Here is a 27,605-nt window from a genome sequence, read left to right on the forward strand (position 1 = left end):
CCTTGAGGGACTGCGGATCAGGTAAGATCCCAGACGGGATTTCTGCTTTAGAAATTGTGAAGAGGGTGCATCCTGACACTGGTTAATGGGTTCAGAATCATTCACATCTGGCTTTTTATTTTGTTCGACACACACACACACACACACACACACACACACACACACACACACACACACACACACACACACACACACACACACACACACACACACACACACACACACACACACACACACGTAACACACACGTAACACACACGTAACACACGTAACACACACGTAACAAGGACTAATGGTAGTAAAGTATAAGTGTAATACAATAAATAAACTGTTAATGTTAAAAAAAAAAAAAAAAATTAAATAAATAATAATATAATTGTGTGTCCCGGTTTTTCATTTTCAAAATCTGGTCACCCTATAACTGAGGCCTGTAGAGTCTGAGATGTAACTCTTGTTTTTTTTTGCAATTTCTCTGAGCATTGCACGGTCAGACCTTGGGGTGAATTTGCTGGGACGTCCACTCCCGGGAAGATTGGCAACTGTCTTGAATGTTTTCCACTTTTTAATAATCTTTCTCACTGTAGAATGGTGGACTTTAAATTGTTTGGAAATGGCCTTATAACTCTTCCCAGATTGATGGGCAGCAACAATTGCTTCTCTAAGATCATTGCTGATTCTTTCCTCCTTGGCATTGTGTTAACACACACCTGAATGCTCCAGACCAGCAAACTGCTAATACTTCGGCTTTTATAGAGGTGGTCACACTTGCTGATGATCAATTAATCAAGGGCATTTGATTAGCAGCACCTCTCTGCTACTTAGCATCTTAATTCCTATGCAAGCAGTAAGGGGGTACTTAGTTTTTCACACACAGCTTCTCCATTTTGGCTTTATTTTTGTTACATAAATCATGACACAGTGCAATATGTCATGTGTTGTTGTTAATCTAAGGCCTCGTCCAGGGTGGTGCTGGGCGCGCGCGCTCACGCTGGACACTATGCGACAATGCGCGTGGCCTGCGTGAGCGGGCACGCCTGCTTGGCGCTCAGCCGCTTGCCGAGCAAGCAAAATTGAGTTTGCTGCTCGCAGACGCGTCACGTGAGCGGTTCGCCCAATGAGGGCGAACCAGCTCCGTGACGTCGTGGCCGCGCCCCCAGACGCACGAGCCCCTAGCCGGACAGGAATCGCCCGGCCGAGCAGGGCACAGCACTGGAGCGCCAGCGTGCCTGTTTCCACCCTGGACGAGGCCTAAGGTTGTATTTACCTAATTTTAAGACCTGCTAAGGAACAGATGATTGTTATTATGTCCTGATATGTAAAACCATAGAATTCAAGGAGGGTGTACTTTCTTTTCCACATGACTGTACATCATTAGTACACATCTGTAGTCCATCAAATAAAAAAAACCTGTTTTCTTTTTAATTTGTCAGGCAGTTTCATCTTTGGGGGGGTAGGTTAGGCATTGCTCACCTTTCTACACTATTCTATAATTAACACAGATTAAATACAAAGGTCAAGCAATATAATTATCTTCAAATTCACCCGTAGAATTGCTTGTGTCAATTCATTAAAGAATCCACTTCATTACAAACCAAAGGGTAAGGTCAAAAGTTCAAGTGGTTTATATTTTTTCATAGAATGTTAGCAGTACTGTGAACAACAATGCTGAATTGTGAATCTAGATGTGCAGCAGGCTCCCTAACGAGCATTACAGTACTTAGACCGTTCAATTTATGAAGTTCTTATTTAGAGATAACTAAAGATTTTTTTTTTTTTTAGTGTTTGCAGTCATTGGTATTTTCCGTAGCTCTCACTAGTTATCTGTCTTAAGCCTGTCACATCTCACTCATCAATGGGCGAGTCCCACTCACTAGCAGACAGACTCATTCATTGAGTATCTTAGACCTTAGAGGAATCAGAGTTTCAATGAGAAAGTGCCCTCAATCTATCTCATAGGTGTGCTTGAGCCACCAAAACTATACCTGCTTGCTTTTTGTTCGTTTTGGGGGTAGGTTTTGAAAATCACTGCTGCTTACTAGACTGGGAAAACAGTTGTGCTACCTATTGAGTGAATAAATATTATTTCTACGTAGATATTCACAAACATGACAGCATTGATGATGATATTTTAATAGCACTTCAAAAATGTTGTTTTCAGTAAAGCACAGGAAATGGTTTTAGACAGATTTTACCCTGGAATTGTTAGTGGCAGATGTTACATTCTGCATGATCTAATGGCCTCGTACATTATAGCCCCTATTCAGTATTCAGCAAGGTTGTTTAGCAGTGCTGGAGAAGAGATCCACTTCACGAGACAATAATCTTATTCAGCGTGGTGAAATATCCTTATTATTGTGTATCCTTTATTTTTTAATGAGTTTTAAAGCATCATTTGATTTTTATAGCATGTCTTAAAGTTGCAGACCAATCAATATCCTACGTGTGAAAAAAAAAAATCAGTTCTGTACTATGAGAAAATATTTGTATCATTTTTTTTAAACAACTCTGAATGACATTTTTTATGTATTATAATGTAACAAACATTTTTTGTTTCTATAGCAACCATTTACAAAGTCACATCCCCTAACTCTTCTGAAACAGGCTCTGGCACACCCATTTTTTGAGCCCTGCCCTCTCTCTAGCAGTGCACCAATTGTATCTAGTGACTGCCTGGTCACATGATCTTCCCCACAGAGCTTTGCATCTTTGGTCCTCTTCTGCTGCACAGACAGCCATTTAGTAAACCCCCGAGCCGAATCTTCACTGATTGATCGGCAACTCATTGTGTGTGTAGTCCCCTTTCCCCCGTGTCTAGGGGAAACTACATGTGGTGTGTTACATGAGTGGCTCACAGGAGGCCTGATCCTCCGCTACAGGGAGCCTGGGGTGGTCGTGGTATATATTATGACAGCGCCTCCACCTAGGAGGGATCCAAGCACAGTTGGATAACCCCTTCCCAGGAACACACAGTAATAATAAATATAAACATAAAGGCCTCGCACAGCTGTGCCCCATTGTCCAACCAACACCTTATTCACACCCTGGTGAGGTTCCCCCAAAGTACTGAGGTGCCTTGGGCACCTAACCCTCCGGTGTCCACAGAGACAATCCCACACCAAAGTGTGTGGAGTAGTGCTACCCACAGAGTGTGTTTGTATGTGGCTGTTGGTGCACTTGTAGAGGATGATTCCTGCCGGGTGCTCCAGCACCCGAGTACTGCCGTTGATGAAAGGATCTGTCTGATCCAACGAAGACGTCCGCCTCTGCGTGGGGTGAACTACCGTTGGAGTGTCTCACCTTTAAGAGTCTCTCAGATGACAGGTGGTATTCTGGTTCCAGACCACAGGCCGCAAGTCACCGCATGGCGTCTTCACTGTGTCCCTGACACAAACAGTAAATGGGGAAGCGTCCCTATCTAGGGATCTTCGCTGAAGCACCCACAAGCTTATATGAGTCGGGACTAGCTGGGACCTGGGGGACTCTAGGCCTAATCTCAGGGCCACTGGCACCTGAGACACTACCTCACCCTTCTGTGTCCAGCTCCAGACTCCTGTGGCTTCCTAGTGCACCAAATTGTATCTCTCTCCTGCTCAGAATGCTGCAGCCCTATTGGCCGTGCTGTGCCACGTGATACTCTTCCCTAAGGACTCTGGGACTTGTAGTCCCGCGACTGCGTGTGCGGAGTCCTTCTGTAATGGCCGCCGCACTGTATTATCCAATGCGCATGCGTGACTTATCAAGATGGTCGCTGCCTGCACAGCCAATTTCCCCCCCCCCCCCCCCTCTCGAGCAACAGAGCTCTCTCTCTCTGCCCGCAACCCCGCTGCAGCCGTAACCTCCCCCTTCTCCGCTCCCGCTGCAGGTAAGGGAGGGAAAGGGGAACCCGGCTACATGTGGATTTTATTGATGCACATATTAAACGGGAAAAAAAATAAAAATAAAAAAAACAACAGCTTGGACTGCTGCTGTAAAGCACCTCCCAAGCAGTGCAAGATCTTTGCAACCCTTTCCTGTTTGGGATCATGTGTAGCAAATATTCCCAGCAGTTTGAGCTGTAAACGGTAACAATAGATAATGTTACCTTAGTAATATAAGGATATATTGCAGCTGCTGAGTTACATTGACTGAAGCAGCCATTGTGTTAGTCACACAAACAGAATTTTGACAAATTTATATCAGGAGCACCAAACGATTGCCAGCTTAGGTAAGAATGTAGAATTATACAGTACGTTGTCACATGCTTTACATATAAAAATAAGAAACAAAAGAGAGAGAGAAAAGATGGAAAATAGTACTTTCTGCTTTAAGAGTTCAATTAAAAAAAAAATAGTCCCTATTATCTAATACTACAGAACTGATTTATTTAAAAAAAATAAAAAAAACACCTTATAAGATTTCACATGTTTTGCTGCTTTAATAACCATACACCACTGGAAAATTCTATTTTCGAAAAATGTTGAAGAACATTGTTACGTTTTTGGGGGGTTCTCAGAGGAGTATGCAACTATGAGCAGCATATCTATAAAGCATCTATCAAGGATATCATTTCCTGTTACAGGTATATATTTTTATTTAATGAAACTTTGTATTCCAATCCATCTGACAGACGGACCACTTGAAACACAATGCTTCACAAGTCACGAGTAGGCGATATCTACCGCCAACATTCCATCAGTTTATTTGTGTAACGTTTATTCATGGAAATTTACCTCGTTATGATTAGAATCTAACTAAAACCACAAAGTAGGATTTCTTCATGGTTCGTTTCTTCAAGCACATATTATCAAGTCAAAAACAGCATGTAAATCAATAAGTCGTACAGTATGTGGACTCCTTTTTGTGGACCCCATGTACAGTAGTCACCTTAACGATTACTCAACAATGTGTGTGGGTAGAAGGTAGCAGAAATGAACTAATTGTTGATGCGAATGAGGAAGAGCTTCTGACTTCCCATTGATTTAATTATACAACACCACTACCTTTAGACTGCACTGTACAGTTTGTGAAGAGAAAAATAATGATGTGAATAGCGCTAAAATAGGTGAGTGGACCCTAACTAGGGAAACAAAACCTTTTAGGGGTACTAGGCTGCCTGGTGGAATCTGATAGCACAATCAGGATGGAACAATAGAACAAAAAGGGGTACCGGCGCCTTGAATGTCCAAATGGATTACAGTCCTGATGTATCTTAAAACGCCCAGATCATGAGGTGAGCCGGTGCACCTCTCCACACTCCGTGCCTCCGTGCCGCTTCAACCGGAAGTGACGTCACCGGATGTTCCGTCACTGGTAGGCGGGATTGCTCCACGGAAGTCCTGGATGTGACGTCACCAGATGCTCCGTCACTGCTGGGCAGGATTCCTCGGCAAGCGATCTCTCCTTCTCCTGCTTGAAAGACTCTAATGTCTCAGAGCCCAAGCCTCAAACGTGCCTTTGTCACAACAGCCAAAAACGTAATGAGAAAACCCTACGTGTTTCGTGCGCTTGCGCACACTTCCTCAGGGGAAGATAATAGCTAATTTGCTCATTATAAAATCAAACATTAGCCAGCCAGCATAAATAAAGTAAATACAACTTCTACTTACCCCTGCCATGATGAAGGGCGTCCTGATCACCGTACTCCAGGTCCATGTCCTCTGTTGGCAGCAAGAGTACAAGAAAAAATACTATCTAATGGCCCCAAGCCCCTTAATCACCTTAGCGCTTAATAACCACGATAGTAATTACGGGGTTAACCCATCCGGGAGGCCTAACCACTCACCCCGGCACAAGTACCCCCACCCTTTACCCATTGATTGGCACAGTGGTACATCATACCCATATAATACGGGCATGATAAGCCAAGCACTAATTAGTTCTTTAAAGTGCAAAAAATAATAGGTGCAAAATAGTGACAATAATTGACATTCAATGTGCCATAATAAGTGAAAATTGTGCAATATTCAAAGGTGAATAAAAAATGCAGCTCAAAAAACACTTAAATGGACGGTCTGTAGACTCCACTCAGTAGAATTGGTTCTCAGAAGATAGGGGAGTGCAGATATCGGTGTTGTATATGAAAGGAATAATAAAGAACAACATAGTGCAAATAAAGTTTTGATCTGAGTGAGACCGCGCTACACCTGCCCCATATCCTAGTGGGGAACTACATTCATTCATACAGAGTCAAGAATTTGCCACAGTTTTGGAGATGCCTTTTTATTTCTGATACCATGTGAGTTTCCATCTGAGAAAACTTCTTCAAGCACATTTATACTGGTTTAAAAACTTTATTCGTACCATGTTGTTCTTTACTATTCCTTTCATATTCAACACCAATATCTGCGCTTCCCTATCTTCTGAGAACCAATCCGAAAAATACACACAATTAAAGAAATACATGAGCACCTTTACACTACAACAATAAAAGAACTAAAACGGCATAAGCCATGTAATGTAACATGCAAAAGGGACCCATGCTTTTCCACTTTTCCTGTTCCCTTTGTCCCTAAGTCCTAAAACTTCAGGAGTGTAAGTCGTGGGTGACATATTTGGGTAGAAATGCAGTTATTTTGTTTGTAGGAGTTCGGGGGCCAATGTTACCGGTAGTCCCATAATGCTCCCCGGCGTGCAGGTACGATTTGCCGGTATACGGGTTGAATTACACCGGGGCTACCCAGTGTCCCCCAGACTCCTGGTTTTCAAGTCCAGATATCCCAGACCCATTTCCCTCACAGGTGTGGGTCTCCCCAAATTATACTATGTACAGTATTAAAATATGTTTTATCATGTTTGGTGCATTTACTATAAATGTCTATTCAGTCAGCCCGGGCATCCACATCAGTGTCGGGATGTCTGGATAGACATCGGAGTTCAAAGGAGGGAGGATGTCCAAAGACGACAAAAACATTTGCGGGGGGGGGGGGGGGGAAGGGCGAATTGCCAGGCCCGGAGAACAAAGGGAACAATATATTCCATTAGTTAAAAAGGATGTGACATCACTTTATGGGAGTATTTCATAACCTTTTTAGAATGGAACATATCAATGGTACAGGAGCCAATGGAATTGTCTTCAATCCCGTTGACTGTAATACCATGTTATATAGCCATGTGGTTTTAAGGATGCGATGTACCTCCCTTGGAGATGACGTCACGTCCTTTAAAAAAAAAAAAAAAAAAAAGACGGTCACATGATACAGCATCCAATCGGATTGGAGCTGTACCATTTGACCCTAAAATGTGACGTCACAGGCCCTATATAAGGCCTGTACATCTCATTTTAGCGGAAGATCTCGATGTGGCAACATCCGTTTTGGATTTACCATGGGGTTTTGGATTGAAAGAAAGAAGATAGAAGATTAAAGAAAAGAAAAAAATAATGACAGAAGATGTTGGAAGAATAATGTTCCAATAATGTTGGAAGAAAGAAGATTTTGGTACCTGATGCTGTTCTTCAAGGTGGATGCAGACGGATTGCGGGTGATGATGTCGCGGGTCGGGAGCTTCCTGATACACCGGGATTTGGAGGGGAAGTCTTCTAAAGGTAAGATAAATATTGAATTTATGTAAATGCATTTTTTTCCCAGTGTTTTTTTATTGTATTTATTTATTTTAATGTTTTTCATTGCCCATTGACTGCTAATGTATTAATTTGTGCCCCTTTATGGTACAGATAAATACAGTGACAGACAATACATTTTTTGGCAAATACTAGTTTTGTATTGATTGGTATTTTTTCTATTTATTGTTTTGATTAAATTGTTTGGAATTTGGTTGGCTTTTTTTTATAGTACATTTGTGGATTGGCTAGCGGTTTTAGTTCTTGATTTGGTTTGTTGGTTAGGTGTTTCTCTAATTGTATTCTATTATTTTGGTATAACATCATTATTATTCTTTAGCGGTTTTGGTGATTTTTATTGATGTGTAGTTGAGGCTTTTTAGTTCTATTATTGTTGTGGTGTTTAGGTGCTTGTTTATTTCTTTAATTGTTGTATATTGTTGTGCTTGATTGTTTTAATAGGTTGGCCATTGACTGCTATACAGGCATACCCCGCTTTAACATACGCAATGGGACCGGAGCATGTATGTAAAGTGAAAATGTACTTAAAGTGAAGCACTACCTTTTTTCCACTTTACAATGCATGTACTGTACTGCAAACATGATATATGTGCATAACTGATGTAAATAATGCATTTGTAACCAAAATAAATACAGTAGCTTTATTCAAATAAAATGAATGGGAGCAAGCAAGGAGGTGAGAGGCGCGCACGCGGGTCAGTACTGTATAGCAGCTCTCTCCTGTCTCTCTCCTTCCCGCAGTCTCTCTCTCCTTCTCGCAGTCTCTCTCCTTCTCGCAGTCTCTCCTACACACACACACACTCTCTCACTCAGTCACATAATCTCACTCAGTCACACATTCTCTTACTCAGTCACACACACACGCGCTGCCACACTCAGTCACATACACACACTGTCACATACACAAACACCCAGTCACATACACAAACACCCAGTCACATACACAAACACCCAGTCACATACACAAACACTCAGTCACATACACAAACACCCAGTCACATACACAAACACCCAGTCACATACACAAACACCCAGTCACATACACAAACACCCAGTCACACACACAAACACCCAGTGACACACACAAACACCCAGTCACACACACAAACACCCAGTCAAACACACTCAGTCACACTCTGTCACACTCAGTCACATACGCACACTGTCACACTCAGTCACACACTGACACACTCAGTCACACACTGTCACACTCAGTGACACACTGACACACTCAGTCACACACACACACACACACACACACACACACACACACACACACACACACACACACACACACACACACACTCACGCAGTGTCACACACACAGTGTCACACACACAGTGTCACACACACACACTGTCACATACACACACAGACACACAGACACACAGTCACACAGACACACAGACACACAAGCAAGCAAGCAAAGAAGGCAGTAGAAGACCTCCTCCTCCCCGTAACTCACATGCAAAGATTCGCTCTACAGCAGCAGGCAGAGCTCTGAGGAGGGAGGAAGGGGGAGGAGGAGGAGGAGGAGAGCGGGGGGAGGAGAGCCAGGAGCTGCAGTACGGGGCGGAATCACTGGTATAGTTGCTGATTCATTGCGTGCCCGATCTCCCCGTTCCCCCTGCCTTCCCCCTCCCATCTGTCCATGTTACCCCTTCTACCTGCACTCCCGCTCCGTTAGGGACCACAATGAAGGAGGTTGCAGTATTGATTAGAGGCGCGCACGCCGCCGCCACGTGCGCATGCCGCCCCCTGGTGTCCGTACTCGCAAAGCACGCGTACGTACACAGGGGTATGGTGCAATTAAAAATAAATGTACTTACTTGCGAGTGTACGAAAAGCAGGTGTACTTAAAACGGGGTATGCCTGTAGTGACTTATCATGCCCATATTATATGGTTATGATGTACCACAGTGTCAATCAATGGGCGGGTATAATGGCCCTTGAGTGGGTGGTTAGGAGAGTAGGTTAACTCCTTAATTACTATAGCGGTTATTAATCGCTACGGTGATTAAGGGGTTAGGGTCCATTGGATTGTATTTTTTCATGTACTCTTGCTGGCAATGGAGGACATGGACCTGGAGTATGCTGACGAGGATGCCCTTCATGATGTCACAGGGGTAAGTAGAAAGTTTTATTTACTTTATTTATGCTGGCTGGCTAATGTTTGCATTTAGAATGGGCAAATGAGCTATTATCCATATCTGGATAATAGTAATTTACTGTACTGTATGTGTTGGGGGTAGAGGAGGTGCGTATTAGTGTTGTTGTGTTTTTTTAATGTTTATTGTGGGTAGCGAGGATGGGTAAAGTTGGTATTTGGCCCTTGGTGGGTGTTTATACCTACCGGGTGGGTAGCGGGAGGGGTTAACCCCTTCATTACATTAGCGGTATTAACTGCAAGGGTAATGAAGGGGTTAACGCCACCCGCAACCCCCCTGCAAGGCCTAAACACCCACCAAGGGCCAAACACCCCCTTCACCCACCCACGCTACCCACAATAAACATGGCACTGGTAGTTAACACCTTCATTGTCTTAGCGGTCAGCCGCTAAGGTAATGAAGTTGCCTGTAAATGCATTTTTATTGCATGGGATTCATGCCGGGGGTCTCCGGTGCTGATATTAATGGGTATCAGCTCCAGAGTCTCCCGGGAACAATTCGATGCAGGAAAAAAGCATTTTTATTTCTAAGTCCTCTCTCGCCCCCTTCTCAGCAGTTTCTCCCCAGCCTCACGCCAACTTTTCCTGGCGGGAGGATTTTGGGAGAAACCCGCCATTAGCCTCGATTAAGCTAATCGAGGCTACAAGAATTGCACGAGTTTAAAAACCTGCTGATAAGTGGCTTATCGTCGCTCACCCAGCGATGTGTTTTAGATGGCAGCAAATATTGTCTATTCATGCCTTTGTCGCCCACTTATCGAGGCTTACTGAATAGCAGTAGGCATTTTGGCCGAAAAGGCCTCGATAAGTGGGTTATTGAGGATTATAGAATAGGCACGATATTTTCTTCAGCTTCTGATTTCACATGTATTTATTTATATAGTTTTATGACTGACACTGGAACAATATTCTTTTCTGCTGCAGACATACATGAGTACGTTTAGAGGGTATATTTTCTGCTCTAGTGTTGACAATTCTCCCTCTGTGATTCTCACAACAGAAAGAATAAAAGTTAACTTGATAATTGTCTTGGTCTCCTCAGTACTAAACTGCATCCATAATTGCAGATTTCACAGGGATCATTTAAATAATACTAGGTCAAACCAGCAGCACCAGCCTTTTCCTTCAAATTAGCAGCATGTACTTGGTAATACTGTATATGTTCGCACAACCTAGGAGAAGACCAATTATAAAGAATTACAAGAAAAACTGTAGTAGCACACAGCATACACTTTATTTTAGTATTTATATTTTTGATCCAGATTTCCAACCCCTCTTTTTAACACCTGAAAGTTCAAGTATGTTTTTGATATACTGTATGTTAATAAAGTGTCTATGTAATGCAGTCTTTGCACAGTTGCCTTCATATTCTCTTTCAATGAATGAGACTGATCATAACCATGGAATAATATTACAGTGGAACCAGTGAATTTTGGGAACCCAGCTTTGCATTCATATAGAGCTGGGGTAGCCAACCTGTGGCCCAAGGGCATGCTGCCCTTCAGTGCTTCATGTTCGTCCTCAAGTAGGAAAAAAAACGGGGTCTCTGACAGCAGACAGTGCAGAGAGACCATAGAGACCATGGAAGAGGAGAACCAAGAGCATCCCTAGGTGAGCTACCAAGTAGCACAGGGTAATACACTCTGTCAGCTGAGAGCTCCATGTGTTGCTGGCTGTGGAAACTGGAGATCAAGTTAGGGACAATCACTCCACTGCCCCATCCCCTCCTTGTCCTCGATGGCTCCATCTCCGAATGTGTCACCCTCTCTTTCCCCCTCCACATGTTACCCCCTCTTCTCCCTCCCCATGCGTCACTCCCTCTTCCCCATGTGTCACCCTTCTTCCCCCTCCCCATGTCACCCCTTCTTCCCCCCTCCCCATGTGTTACCTGCTCTTCAACCTCCCCCACCCCCCTTCCCCTTGTCACCCCCTCCCACTTGTACGCTGTCAGGTTATACCCGGTGTCAGTGCCATCAAGTTATACTCCACACTAAACACTAACACAGAGCATAACCTGCCGGCACTACACACTGACACAAAGCATAACCTGACGGCACTACACACTGACACAGAGCATAACCTGCCGGCACTACACACTGACACAAAGCATAACCTGCTAGCACTACACACTGACACAGAGCATAACCTGCCGGGACTACACACTGACACAGAGCATAACCTGCCGGCACTACACACTGACACAAAGCATAACCTGCCGGCACTACACACTGACACAAAGCATAACCTGCCGGCACTACACACTGACACAAAGCATAACATGCCGGCACTACACACTAACACAGCATAACCTGCCGGCACTATACACTGACACAGAGCATAACCTGCTAGCACTACACACTAACACAGCATAACCTGCCGGCACTACACACTAACACACAGCATAACCTGCCGGCACTCTACACACTAACACAGCATAACCTGCCGGCACTACACACTGACACAGAGCATAACCTGCCGGCACTACACACTGACACAAAGCATAACCTGCCGGCACTACACACTGACACAGAGCATAACCTGCCGGCACTACACACTAACACACAGCATAACCTGCCGGCACTACACACTGACACAGAGCATAACCTGCCGGCACTACACAATGACACAAAGCATAACATGCCGGCACTACACACTAACACAGCATAACCTGCCGGCACTACACACTGACACAAAGCATAACCTGCCGGCACTACACACTAACACAGAGCATAACCTGCCGGCACTACACACTGACACAGAGCATAACATGCCGGCACAACACACTGACACAGAGCATAAATTGCCAGCACTACACACTAACACAGCATAACCTGCCAGCACTACACACTAACACAGCATAACCTGCCGGCACTACACACTGACACAAAGCATAACCTGCCGGCACTACACACTAACACAGAGCATAACCTGCCGGCACTACACACTGACACAGAGCATAACATGCCGGCACTACACACTAACACAGCATAACCTGCCGGCACTATACACTGACACAAAGCATAACCTGCCGGCACTACACACTAACACAGAGCATAACCTGCCAGCACTACACACTAACACAGCATAACCTGCCAGCACTACACACTAACACAGCATAACCTGCCGGCACTACACACTGACACAAAGCATAACCTGCCGGCACTACACACTAACACAGAGCATAACCTGCCGGCACTACACACTGACACAGAGCATAACATGCCGGCACTACACACTAACACAGCATAACCTGCCGGCACTACACACTGACACAAAGCATAACCTGCCGGCACTACACACTGACACAGAGCATAACCTGCCGGCACTACACACTAACACACAGCATAACCTGCCGGCACTACACACTGACACAGAGCATAACCTGCCGGCACTACACACTGACACAAAGCATAACATGCCGGCACTACACACTAACACAGCATAACCTGCCGGCACTACACACTGACACAAAGCATAACCTGCCGGCACTACACACTAACACAGAGCATAACCTGCCGGCACTACACACTAACACAGAGCATAACCTGCCGGCACTACACACTGACACAGAGCATAACCTGCCGGCACTACACACTGACACAGAGCATAACCTGCCGGCACTACACACTAACACAGCATAACCTGCCGGCACTACACACTGACACAGAGCATAACCTGCCGGCACTACACACTAACACAGCATAACCTGCCGGCACTACACACTGACACAGAGCATAACCTGCCGGCACTACACACTAACACACAGCATAACCTGCCGGCACTACACACTGACACAAAGCATAACCTGCCGGCACTACACACTGACACAGAGCATAACCTGCCGGCACTACACACTAACACAGAGCATAACCTGCCGGCACTACACACTGACACAAAGCATAACATGCCGGCACTACACACTGACACAAAGCATAACATGCCGGCACTACACACTAACACAGCATAACCTGCCGGCACTACTCACTGACACAAAGCATAACATGCCGGCACTACACACTAACACAGCATAACCTGCCGGCACTACACACTGACACAGAGCATAACCTGCCGGCACTACACACTGACACAAAGCATAACATGCCGGCACTACACACTAACACAGCATAACCTGACGGCACTACACACTAACACACAGCATAACCTGCCGGCACTACACACTGACACAGAGCATAACCTGCCGGCACTACACACTGACACAAAGCATAACATGCCGGCACTACACACTAACACAGTATAACCTGCCGGCACTACACACTGACACAAAGCATAACCTGCCGGCACTACACACTAACACAAAGCATAACCTGCCAGCACTACACACTAACACAGAGCATAACCTGCCGGCACTACACACTAACACACAGCATAACCTGCCGGCACTACACACTGACACAGAGCATAACCTGCCGGCACTACACACTAACACAGCATAACCTGCCGGCACTACACACTGACACACAGCATAACCTGCCGGCACTCTACACACTGACACAGAGCATAACCTGCCGGCACTACACACTGACACAGAGCATAACCTGCCAGCACTACACACTAACACAGAGCATAACCTGCCGGCACTACACACTGACACAAGGCATAACCTGCCGGCACTACACACTGACACAAAGCATAACCTGCCGGCACTACACACTGACACAAAGCATAACCTGCCGGCACTACACACTAACACAGAGCATAACCTGCCGGCACTACACACTAACACAGAGCATAACCTGCCGGCACTACACACTAACACAGCATAACCTGCCGGCACTACACACTGACACAGAGCATAACCTGCCGGCACTACACACTGACACAGGACATAACCTGCCGGCACTACACACTGACACAGAGCATAACCTGCCGGCACTACACACTGACACAGAGCATAACCTGCCGGCACTACACACTGACACAGCATAACCTGCCGGCACTACACACTAACACACAGCATAACCTGCCGGCACTCTACACACTGACACAGAGCATAACCTGCCGGCACTACACACTGACACAAAGCATAACCTGCCGGCACTACACACTAACACAGAGCATAACCTGCCGGCACTACACACTGACACAGAGCATAACCTGCCGGCACTACACACTGACACAGAGCATAACCTGCCGGCACTACACACTGACACAGAGCATAACCTGCCGGCACTACACACTAACACAGAGCATAACCTGCCGGCACTACACACTGACACAGAGCATAACGTGCCGGCACTACACACTAACACAAAGCATAACCTGCCGGCACTACACACTGACACAGAGCATAACCTGCCGGCACTACACACTAACACAAAGCATAACCTGCCGGCACTACACACTGACACAGAGCATAACCTGCCGGCACTACACACTGACACAGCATAACCTGCCGGCACTACACACTGACACAAAGCATAACCTGCCGGCACTACACACTGACACAAAGCATAACCTGCCGGCACTACAGTATACACTGACACGGTCAGGTTTTGCTCTATGTCAGTGTATACAAGTATTAATTAGATTTTTTTTTCTCATTGTGGCCCTTTGACAATGAGACGGGTAAAATTCTGGCTCCACCTCTCAGTCAGGTTGGCCACCCCTGATATAGAACAACACTCCCTATGCAGTTGCTTGTGCTAAGAAAGAAAGGAGCGGAGTGGAGGTAGCATTAGGCTAGAGTCCATTAGGGTTGCTAGAAGCAAGCCAGGGAATTGCCCTGCAGTGACTTTCAGTGTTAGCAAATACCCTCCACCGTGCACAGACCTATGTGGAAGTGAAGTATTGTTTGTAACCGGCCCCGTCACCCTGCCAGTAAACTTTGTTTGCCATACAGTACATGTCCCTTTTAATATTTATTTTCCTGCTTGATGCTGCATGTCAAACTTCAGATTTTTACTTCTGACAGAAACAAATAAAGGGCATTTCTTTTGAGCGCAGTCGGTGTTTACTTAAATAACCATTCCTTTATGGGGGACCTTCCAGTCAAGTTACCTTTTCTTAATTAACCTAATCCAGAAATTGAAAGCTTCTCAATGCAAATAAAAAAAATATTGCTTTCCTTATTTCCATGCAAAATAATTGCATCCCATCTCTGTTTCCCACAATTTGATGCCAGAGTGATTTGGGAATAAGGCCATTAATATGAATGGCGATCACGCTTTAGTACAGTGTTTTTCAACCTATTTTTGGTTAAGGAACCCTATAATTATATTGTGAAGTCCTGCAGAACCCCAACCCTCTCTAATAGTGCGTCTGAGATCAGATACATTATTAGGCTACGCTTATAGTGCCGGCGATGCGACGGTCGCTGGAAAATCAAATAGAGATGACTTCCAGCGATCGTGACCAATCCGTCGCTCCATCGCTTACTATAAGCGCACGCGACGGCGACAATGCATTTGTTTTGCTGCGACGTCGCGTCACTGTCGCCGGCATTATAAGCGCAGCCTAAGGAACCTCAACCCTCTCTAATGGCGTGTCTGAGATCATATGCATTGTAAGGAACCCCAACCCTCTCTAATAGTGCATCTGAGATAAGATGCATTGTAAGGAACCCCAACCCTCTGTAATAGTGCATCTGAGATCAGATTCATTGTAAGGAACCCCAACCCTCTCTGATAGCGCGTCTGAGATCAGATGCATTGTAAGGAACCCCAATCCCCTCTCTGATAGCGCATCTGAGATCAGATGCATTGTAAATTCTTCTGTATTTAGTACAATTTTCAAATTACCTGAAAATTACAGGGAACCCTTTAGGGATGTCCAGGGAACCCCTGTTGAAAAGCACTATCTTAGTATATAAACCCTTTAAGTGAAAACAAAAGTTACATGTGTGACAATAAGAGAAAGTGACTTTCTGTATATACAGTAGGCTGCTATTAGAAACATTGGAACTACTGTAGAGTGAGAAGGTATAGTGGTAATGTAGGGCAGTGAAGAGAGCCATACATAAGTCTATGGGTGAAAGGTGAGGGAATTGGAACAGTTACTAGGAAGGGGGGAAGGAGATGCAAGGACTGGAAAAGAAATCCAGATGCCTGAATACTGTATCCGTTCTTTTTTTTAGAGTTCTGGAAGTTAATGACTGCTGGGAAGAGGTGAACATAGGGAGGGCAATGGTTTGTTCTCAGTAAAGATCACTCTTTCAGTCCCAGGGCTAAGTTAGTAGGTGAGGCACCGTAAATCAAAGTGTCACAGGGCAAATGAAAGGTTACATTGAGGATGAATGAAATGTCACTAGAGGGAAGTGGAAGGCAATAATACAAAGGACACAGCAAGATCATATAACAAAGCATGGAGAAAAGAGAGCACACCTAAGTGATGATTATTTGAGCATTCCTGCTACTTTGTTACTCATAATAAAGGATTTTCAGTGGTTTGTCATATTAGACTATGGAAAAATTGAGTTATTTACTGCTACGTTTCAGAATCTCAGATTATTCACCTTTTCAGCTACTACTAAATGTTACTTATGGCAAATGCTCACATCACTAGTACAGTTTTTCCAGTTGAGTAGACTGTTGAATTTCCACAAAATTGTTTTAGAACAATATTACAGAGCTTGTGTCCTGTGAAGGCACTCTCTGCGGGCCAAGTGAGCTTTACCTGGCATCCATTCATATGTTTGTTAAGCAGATATAAATATCACTTGTGAGCACATTTACATGGACCCCTATAATTTATATATAATGTTGCAGACCTGTCTGAGACATGTGAATGTACTAGAGATGGGTGGACTGGTGCAAATCCCCTTCCTGGAATTTTTAGACCTAATCTGATCCCCGCACCAAATGTTGTCAGCAAATTGGCTACTCAAAAATCTGAGTGGATACTGTACCTTGGAATCCACCATTGGATCAAATCCAATCGGATTTTAAGAATCTGGGAGGAGTAGGAGGAGGATGGCTTCCAATTCATGAACTTGGTGATGGAATGAAGTATGACATTAGTATAAAATATGAATATTTATTGGTACATATTAAAAATATAATGATTGGTAGAAAAATCCATGACCAATCGAAGACCGGGACGAATAACAAATACATACACAATACTATACAACTGTATATAATACAATTGTATCTGTAGAAATTCTACAATTAATAAAATTGTCACAGATAGGAACCTACACTAAATTGAAATGCAAATGAGTGTATAAAGGATTAGGATATCCAATGAAAACAAACTAGTACCAGGATACTGCTAGGACCAAAGAAGGTCTGGTATAAAGGTAATAGAGTATAACTATTGTTCCATAAACATCTAAGCTAGGAGAACAGCCAATACTGGGTATTTTTTGGCTGACCAAGGGAGAGCAGGACTGCAGGTCGGGGTGGAGAAGCAGTCCAATGAGGCAGTAACTAAAATGCCTGGTGTAAAGTTTGAACTAGAGCTGATACAATGTATATCATGTGTGTAACATCCCATAAGTTCCCTAAATTGTGATTAGATAGGTTCACATTGTATCAGCTGGTAGTGTAGGTAATTTAGTATTCTGTAATAAAAGTACAACAAATTATATTCTATTACCTTTATACCAGACCTTCTTTGGTCCTAGCAGTATCCTGGTACTAGTTTGTTATTGAATATCCTAATCCTTTATACACTCATTTGCATTTCAATTTAGTGTAGGTTCCTATCTGTGACACTTTTATTAATTGTGTGTATACGTATTTGTTATTCGTCCCGGTCTTCGATTGGTCATGAATTTTTCTACCAATCATTATATTTTTAATACGTACCAATAAATATTCATATTTTATACTAATTTCATACTTCATTCCATCACCAAGTTCAGAGTGCATTATCAGAGGAGTCCTGTCCTTTCTTCTCTACCTCCGGTTGCTTTTAAAGCAAAGGAAAAGTATGGCACTCAACTTGTCTTTAGTCTAATATAAAAGGCTTTATTGAACAGCCTTATCAAGATGATATGGGTCCTAGCGAGAACCGAAATGTCGATCTTCCTGTCCAATAAAGCCTCCTATACATCTGACTAAAGACCAGTGGAGTGTCGTACTTTCCTTTTGACTCGAGTCGTGAACCCTCCCTGCGCATGGTACAAGCTGGATATGCACCGGTGGCGGCTTACTGCAGTATCGTGGTGTGCTCCTGTTGCAAACATTAACTGGGTTGCTCTTAAAGGATTGAACTTGGGAAGCACTGCAGTGGGCTGATCCATTTCCAGGACTCTTTGGTCCAGATGCACTAAGCTCCTATTAAATCAGGGTTAGTAATGGATGTTATTTTCCTTGAGTTTAATGCATATCCACAAAGGTAACTATATCCATGGCCGTTGTATATCTCAGCGTTGGCTTAATGTCATGTTAAAATAGCACTACCTTGCATTACGTTAGCAGTTGCGTTCATTTAAAATAACCTGGTGTTAAGTATGTCTTACCTAAAGATAACCTACTGTATATTTCATGCTCTGGTTGGGGTAACACCACCTTTAGCTATGACTTAAGTTAATTCCCTGCTTTACCCTGAATAGCCTTTAGTGGATAGGCAATGTTAGGGGGAACGTCTCTTCTGCTTATCTGCTTCTGCTTATCGTTATCATTAGCACTAACAGCCTGAAAATTTGAACCATACCTTATTTCAAGGAGTAGTACTGGGTTAAACATTCTTTTACCTTGCTGGATATGCATTACAATTAACCCAACTTTCGTTAATTGTAACATTAGGTTAAATAGCCTAACAGAACTAAGTACATTTTGCCCTTAGCGTGTGTTTCAATTCACTTTGCAATATTCATTCACTGAAAGAGCAAGTAGAATATGAATGAGCAGTGAAAAATTAATTCTGCATTGTGGTTTTTTTTGTTATTTTTGGACCAAGCTTACCTGTATTGTGTTTTTATACAAAACAATGTGTAATCTAAATGCAGGAGCCAAGACTCTTTGATCTTGATGATATTTCTTTCTTTACCTCTTGTTCTGTACACCTGAGACCAGAGCTGTTTCCTTATACGTATTGTGCTCAAATGCCAAAGTACACGCATAACAGTGACTGTCTCTTATTTTTTGCTTATTTGTATGTTTTGTTTTCAATCCTCAACCCCCCACTTCAGTAACTCTGTTTTGTATATAGATTCTCAATGTCTTCCAGAGCATTTACTTTTCTTTCATCAACTGTCCAACCAATTTGCTTTTTGATCCACGATGGTCATCAAACCCTTCCATTCCATCCTCCCTTGTGCCTTTTTGTTGACATTGTTAATACTCCATAGACCACATGGTCTACTGTTTTTGGGCTGGGCAATTCCCATGCAAATTTTAGGCAAATTACTTCTAGCAAATGTACTCTGTGTGTTTTAATGGCAATGTGCCATGGTTGCAATGATAAAGAACTATGTTTAGTTTCTTGCTGTGTGAGAAGAGCTTTACGGGTGTGAACTTACTGTTCTGAAGATGAAATCAGGATCTAAACTCAGAATCCTATTTAAACATGTAAGCCACTTTTATCTAGCTAGATCAGTGATTCCCAACCTTTTTTGTTTGGAGGAACCATTGAAGTATTTCGAAAAAATCTCGGGGAACCCCTATCTGGCTGATACATATTAGGTTCGACAGGGGTAAATCACAAAATTTCACACCTCACGAGCCCCCTCTATTTCTCATCCTTAACCCATGTATTTCTCTTCCCTCCTGTCTCACATGTATTTCTCCCCTGCGTCTCACTCTTACTCCCTCTTTTCCTCACTCCCTCCCCCGTCTCTCGCCCCTACCATCCGTCAATTACCCCACTCTCACTCAATCCCCCCCACAAAATATATTTTAAAAAAATATATATATATATATATATATATATATATAACCCCCACCCCGCAATACAGAATAAAAATACCTGCCTCCGCCAATACATATTAAAAATGCCCCCGCTAATACATATTAAAAAGACCCCCGCCACCCCAATACATATTAAAAAGACCCCCACCACCCCAATACATTTTTTTTAAACCACCGCCCCAATACATTTAAAAAAGACCCCCACCACCCCAATACATTTTTTTTAAACCACCGCCCCAATACATTTTAAAAAGACCCCCACCACCTGAATACATTTTTAAAAGACCCCCACTGCCCCAATACATTTATAAAAGACCCCCGCCCTTCCAATACATATCTCCCCCAGAACCCCTCATCATCATCCTCATATATCTCCCCTTGCACCACTCAACATCATCATCCTCATATATCTCCCCCAGCACCCCTCATCATCATCATATCTCCCCCAGCACCCCTCATCATCATTATCCTCATATATCTCCCCCAGCACCCCTCATCATCATCATATCTCCCCCAGCACCCCTCATCATCATCATTCTCATATATCTCCTCCAGCACCCCTCATCATCATCCTCATATACCCACCCCCCCCTGCATATCACATCACCCCCTCTGCATCTCCCCCCATAGCTCACAAGCCAAGCCATCATGGATCTCCCTCTCCCCCTCTGTAGCTCACAAGCCAAGCCGCCACGGATCTCCTTCTCACTCTCCCCCCCCCCCCCATAGTTCACAAGTCAAGCCACCACGGATCTCCCCCCATCCCATATCCCGGCGGCGGCGTGAGGCACCAGGCAGGAGGCGTGAGGCTCAGAGCAGGAGGCGGCAGCGGAAGAGCTACACTGCTATAGCGCGCTCCTACGTCCTGAGAGCAGGCTCAGGGAGCGGGGGGGGGGAGGAGGGGAGAGGGAGTGAGCCAAGGGGAGAGCCAGGAAAGCCGTCGCAGGCCATAGTGAGTGCGGGCGGCTAGGCGGAACCCCTGGGGCTGCTCCGCGGAACCCTTGTTGGGAATCACTGAGCTAGATTCTCTGACCAAAGAAAACATGTTTGCTGTGCTAACAGTGTTCCATTAAACATCAATTGTGTACAAAAAGTTCTCGTTTTCGTTTGGAAATATAACGATCAGTCCTCAAGTCTCACACCTTGAACCGAAGACAAAGGAAAGCTATTCCATGTCAGCAATTGAAATTAACCATCCTTTCCAATGCATGCTCTGAACATTGTTGTACTAGTTTCTATGAAGTTATCAGCATTGAACGACCTCACCAATCTTTGCAAATCAAATGTGAAAATTCTTTGTTCCATTTGACAGCTTACAAGTATCCACCCACTGCCTCTCATACTTTCCTTTCTTGTTAGAACATTGGGTCACTGTAAATACAGTACAGATTACTACTTTTCCATCTCCAGTAAGTTCATACTTCTTAAAGAAACAAGAATAAAATAAATTCTTCGTTTTTTGGACACGGAGTGGGTCATAAGTATGTGGGCGTACAGTTGAACTCCAAAAAGTGCTAATTCTTTACATATTTAAAAGAAAATTCCTCTGCACTCTTAGTTTGTGAAACTGCCACGTATTCAAGCCGTCCTGAGCTAAAAAAATCTTATTATAGTTCTCAGATGCAAATACATTGTGTAAGTTATTTTGCAAATAATTATATTTACTATCACCCATATTCCATACACATTGCCAGTTTGGTGATTTTATTGGTACATTGCTCTGGGTTTATTCTGTAAATAAAAAGAGAAGTAGAAACTATGCTACAGTGTCATCAATACTCCAATGGCAAATACAAGTTGTTCTCCAGTGGGAGTAATTATAATACTAATGACCACAAGGGGAACGAGGAAATTGGAAGCACTTCCTGATAACTGGAGCAAAAAGATTAAATTGCTGATCTCCAGCTGTTTTTAAATGAAAGCAATTGCACTTTCCGGTATCATTTTAATTTGAAATCTGGAGTACTATAACAGCAATAAAAGATCTAATGCTTTCTATTAGTGCTTTTATTATTCGTATTAGTCCTTTATTCGTTTGGTTCCTTGAGTTGACAGTTTGTAAAAAATAAAAAAAAAATGTAAAAAAAAAAGAAGAAAATGTACATTTCAAATAAGATACAAACGTAAGAAGAAGAAAAAAAAGGATTTATTTTTCGCTCAATTTAAGCAACAACTAAGGAAAAATAAAAACTGCCATGACTATTTTGAAGACCTGGGTATTTCCAGCATAAGTGTAATTTCCATAAATCGCACGGTTTCTACAAATTTTAAATCCTGCATTTGTACTCCGGGAATTTCCTTTGTTCATATAAGTATACCATATTGTAATTTGTAAAATGTTCATGTTATACATATATACATATATATATATATATCCTATTATATCCTATTTTTGGAATAGCTCCAGTGGCTTTTGGATAACTACGAAACAGCCGAAGGTGTGAGTCTCCCCAGAAGTACTCTTTACAATCATTACCTGCGACACTGTCAGGAGCACAAACTAGATCCAGTCAATGCTGCATCCTTTGGAAAACTCATTCGGTCAATATTCATGGGGCTACGAACCAGAAGATTGGGAACCAGGTTAGTGTGGAGCACTGTCGACCAGTCAGTGCCAGTGTTTTGTCCTACAGTACTTTGCATTTTCTTCAACATTTAAATGAGGGACGGCACCAAATAATAAAAGATTTTTTGCACTTATATAGAAAATTCTCTGAGGTATTGTTTGTCCTAACCCTGGTCTAACAACACCTTATTCGTGCATTCACTTACTGACTTGTTAGTATACATGGGACCCTTTGTTCTACTAAAAGAGGACAAAGAACACACATTTTCAGTGCTGCAGGTTTCCGCAGCTTCTATTGCAGTCTGTGAAACGCTATTAATAATTAATATTGCTATTTACCATGTTATTTTTTTTATTTACATCAATTACAGATAGTCTTTCTTTCCCTTTAAAGACTACAGTAACACAATGGTCTTCAACCCACGTTATATAAAAGAGGCCAATAACTCATTGCAGGGCAATGAGCTGTTACTGTTACCTCTTACAGACCCTTCTCAGATGGAATCCCGGCAGCATACTGTATAGTGTGCAGCATAGACTCATTTCAGTGGCGAAATGAAACAATGTACTGTAATTATAATAGACGTACACTTGACCCTGTGTTTTGGTTTGAAGTTGGATTTTAAAAAAAAAACGTCAAAAGATTTTTTTTTTTTGTATTATGGTGAAAATGTAAATTTGAGGCAAATAATTCTAACATCGTGTAATCTGAAGCGGTCTTTTTTGTTGTTGCCTTCTATATAAATATATTTATGCCATATGCAAACTATTTAGCAAAAATAATGATAATGATTGTGTGTGTGTGATATATCATCATCATCATCATCCTTTATTTTGTGTAAGTTAATACAAACTTCCACTTAAGGGGGCTTCACAAAACTTTACAGTCAGTTTGAGAACTACAATTAAATACAGTTATTTATGTTGCATAAGAGAAAAAAAAAGAAAATTCACAGTTATAATAAATGAACAAAGGTTATACACATTCAGTATGCAGATATTTCATGGACAGTTAGAAATATGATTATGGGCATAAGTAACATTTACAGACCGGATAATAATTGTGTGTTGAAGAAGTAGGATAGACATTCAATGTGTTAGAAGAGGCCTTTACAATCTATAGGCAGGGTAAGTTGACATTGGGTACAGGGGATGAGAGGGTTGGTGAGTTTCAGAGGCAATCGAGCAGCTGTAACATGTAGGTCGTTTTCCTTCAGCTACTGTACCATGTTCCAATAAACCAGCTTATTTTGAACACCTTTGGTCACCCTCTTTTTCCTATTAAGCGGATGGTGGTGCGTCGCTACATCTCTACATTTTGCCAATAGAGCAGCTGTAACATTACCAAACAGCAGCAGATGGCCACACCCTTTGGCTGTCCTTCAGCAGCTGCAAAAGGCTGACACCTTTGGGGCGACTCAGGTGTTATGTCCCACAGACTCTTTGAGGTACTGTTTTACCATGCTGCTTTTTTAATTTCCACAATCAGACATGCAGGGGGAGGGGCTGATGGATGCCAGGGGGTCTGGAGTGGCTATTGACCGAATGCTGTTAACCCCTTCCATGCTGGCATGGTGGACAGGGGCAGTGAAGGCATATTAGGGAGCCTCTCTTCTTTGGGGCGACTCAGGTGTTATGTATTATATAGATACATACAGTATGTATATGTAAAGAGCAAAGACAAATACCACTTGTGAGTACATTCACATGGCTCAGACAGGTCTGCAACCCTGTGCTTCCCCATTATCTTTTGGCATACAGTGCTGCCACTGCAGCAGGGGTTCGGGGAAAAGACATGTAAATGAGTGTGTGTGTGTATGTTCTGTCTACTGACTGAACACTGATGGAGAGCGTAGACACAGGGCAGATGGGGGACCATGGTATCACATCCTACCTATTCAAAATGTAAATATAACAAACAGGTTAGTTATTTAAAAAAAAAACAACCAGAGTGACTGGTTTATGCTGGTAGAGTAGAGACAGGTCAGATGGTGCTATCTCATTCTCTATGCCTATATTACAGTTAAGTATTATATATTCCCAGAGAGTAGCACTGGAGACAGGTTTGATGGGGGACCATAGTAGTTTATATTTGTTATATATTATAAGCCAAAAGATAGGGGTGTTGTAAAGTATATAAATGTTACAATCAGACATATTCTTCTAATTTGTGACCGAGAGGAAAGAGTAGCAGACCAGTCATATGGTAGTTCCTTTCTCTAGTGTAAAAGATCAAAATGAAATGTAAAAATGATATATATAGATAGATAGATAGATAGATAGATAGATAGATAGATAGATAGATAGATAGATAGATAGATCTGTACTGTTAAAGTAAATCTTTTCTTGCTTTATCCATTGTAACATCGCCCGAAGAAAGATCAATGTATCTCGAAAGCTCGCACAAATAAAATGATTTCGTAAGCAACAGAGAACAGTATTGAGTATTTGTTTTTGATTTTATATATATATATATATATATATATATATATATATATATATTATATATATATATATATATATATATATATATATATATATATATATATCCCCACCACAGATGTGTTAGTTGTTATTATTGTTAAATTCGTATTCTATCCAACTGCAACTTATTGACTGGATTACAGATAGAAAGTACATAAGTCAGATGCCGGCAAAAATAGACTTTCTAAATGTTATTAGTCCTTGGCGGTAACCAAACTCAAATGGAGGAGCTAGTCAGGACTCGATTGATTGACTGAGACAAGTCATACAGTATGTTGGATGGCTTGCTTAATACTAAGGGCCTAATTCTATATCCGCTGAAGCAGTTGTTAGGGCACTTTTGAGCCAAAAAGCCCCATTGACGTCAATGGAGATTTTCATGCAAAAGAGGCCTGAACGGCCACATCGGCGGATCTAGAATTAGGCCCTAAATCCAGTACTCTAACTAGTCTAATTAGTATTTTTAATTATATATAATTAAATGATTACATCATTTATTTCATGCCAACTGGCGGTAGAGGAAGGGAGAGGCAGCTTTGTTAAGAAGGAGGGTGAAATATCACAAGATCCGAGCCGGAAACCAAAGCAAGGATTTACCTCTTGCCCAGAATGGAGAGTCAAATCTCAGGCTAAATTTTGTTAAGATTCCCGAGATTCAGGAGTGTCGGATTCCATGAATCCGGACTCATTCATCTTTAATAGTTATTGGCTTTTTGGTTAATTTTGAGACAAGGAGATTGCTCAAGAACATACATGGCCAGGCGTCAATACGGAAAACTGAAATCACAACCTTTTATATGAACGTACAAGCTAAGATACCACTCCACCTGCCTATGCTTTATATAACATCCTTTCAATGTATAGTAAAACCTTTGCAATGCAAATAAGATGTAGTACCCTTTTAGGTATCGTGACGGTAGTGAGTAACCCGGCTCTCAAATAAAGGTTAAGCCCATATTGGTTAAACCTGATCCATGTATAAGGGTTCAAGAGAGTTAGCTCTTGGACCCAGTAACATTGTACTGTTTCAATGTATCACATGTAATACAACATATTTTTTATGTTTTTAGCTTTCCAAGCATGCCAGCGAGCAGGGATTGCTAGGAGATGAATTTCAATGGGGATTTTGTGGAGGAATTGTAGTCAGAATGTGCCTACGTAGTTGGGGTCCGGAGTTGTCGGTTCCCCTAAAAATGTACCCGGGAATCATGCCTGATTCCAGGATACATGTAGGCACATTGTCCTGGCAATATCTCCCCTTGAAAATGTAAACTCATCACTAGGATACCCTGCTTCAGCATAGCCCAGAATGGTGAATAGGGCACAGGGATGAACAAGTGTCCCTGTAGCTGAGGGGATCCCTATGTTTAGAGGGGTACCCCAGTTAGTGCCCAGGTGACCCAGAACCTGTATTGGGTTTGTGGGTGCCCCAATCATATATAAGGTTGAGGGGGGACTCTCAGAGTCCAGACTAAGTTCCAAAAGATAGTGTAAGGGGAATAAGGCTGGTAGGAATAAAGTACATCTTTGTTATTCTATTCCCCATACCCAGAGACTTAGGAGTGTATTAAGATCCACACTTTATTAATGTATTGTAAAGAAATGTTATGTACTGTATGTAATGTGATTTTACATTCGGAACACATGTCCAGCCAGACTGCCCAGGCTAATCCATAGGCACCAGTAAGTCTGCTGGACATCGGAGTTCAAAGAAACCAGAGGATGCCAAAGGTGAGAAAAGCATTTGGTTAGCAGGAAAGAGCTGAGTACCCATTTCCGAAGAACAATGACAGTCATCTAGGATGCCACTTGCTCTGCCAAACCTGGAGGAGCCTGTCCCAGTGGGTGGCATTGAGATAGCTAGGGAGTGAAGTTTCAGGCTTGCGCATCTCTCTTGGCTATTTCATATTTCCCGCTGACCCGTTTTTTCTTACCGGCTTGGCTCTGATTGGTTGCTGGGAATTTTCCCACGCGATGATTGGCTGCTGAGTTCCATGAATGAAACTCAGAATACTT

At 42.8% G+C, this 27,605-nt stretch overlaps 1 protein-coding gene across 8 annotated transcripts in view; it reads left to right on the forward strand.

The window, feature by feature from the left end:
- RFX3 (regulatory factor X3) overlaps nucleotides 1-27,605 on the forward strand; it is a 351,522-nt gene that overhangs the window by 244,543 nt on the left and 79,374 nt on the right. For 6 of the 8 annotated variants that reach the window (XM_075597033.1, XM_075597041.1, XM_075597089.1 and 3 more), the window contains 2 exons: nucleotides 22,941-23,122; nucleotides 24,392-24,553. In XM_075597033.1, the coding sequence (XP_075453148.1) occupies nucleotides 22,941-23,122; nucleotides 24,392-24,553 (344 nt within the window). The remainder of the gene's footprint in view (nucleotides 1-22,940; nucleotides 23,123-24,391; nucleotides 24,554-27,605) is intronic. The other 2 variants (XM_075597082.1, XM_075597075.1) reach the window with 1 other exon arrangement.

Source organism: Ascaphus truei, chromosome 1 (genome assembly GCF_040206685.1).
Source record: "Ascaphus truei isolate aAscTru1 chromosome 1, aAscTru1.hap1, whole genome shotgun sequence".
Taxonomy (NCBI): domain Eukaryota; kingdom Metazoa; phylum Chordata; class Amphibia; order Anura; family Ascaphidae; genus Ascaphus; species Ascaphus truei.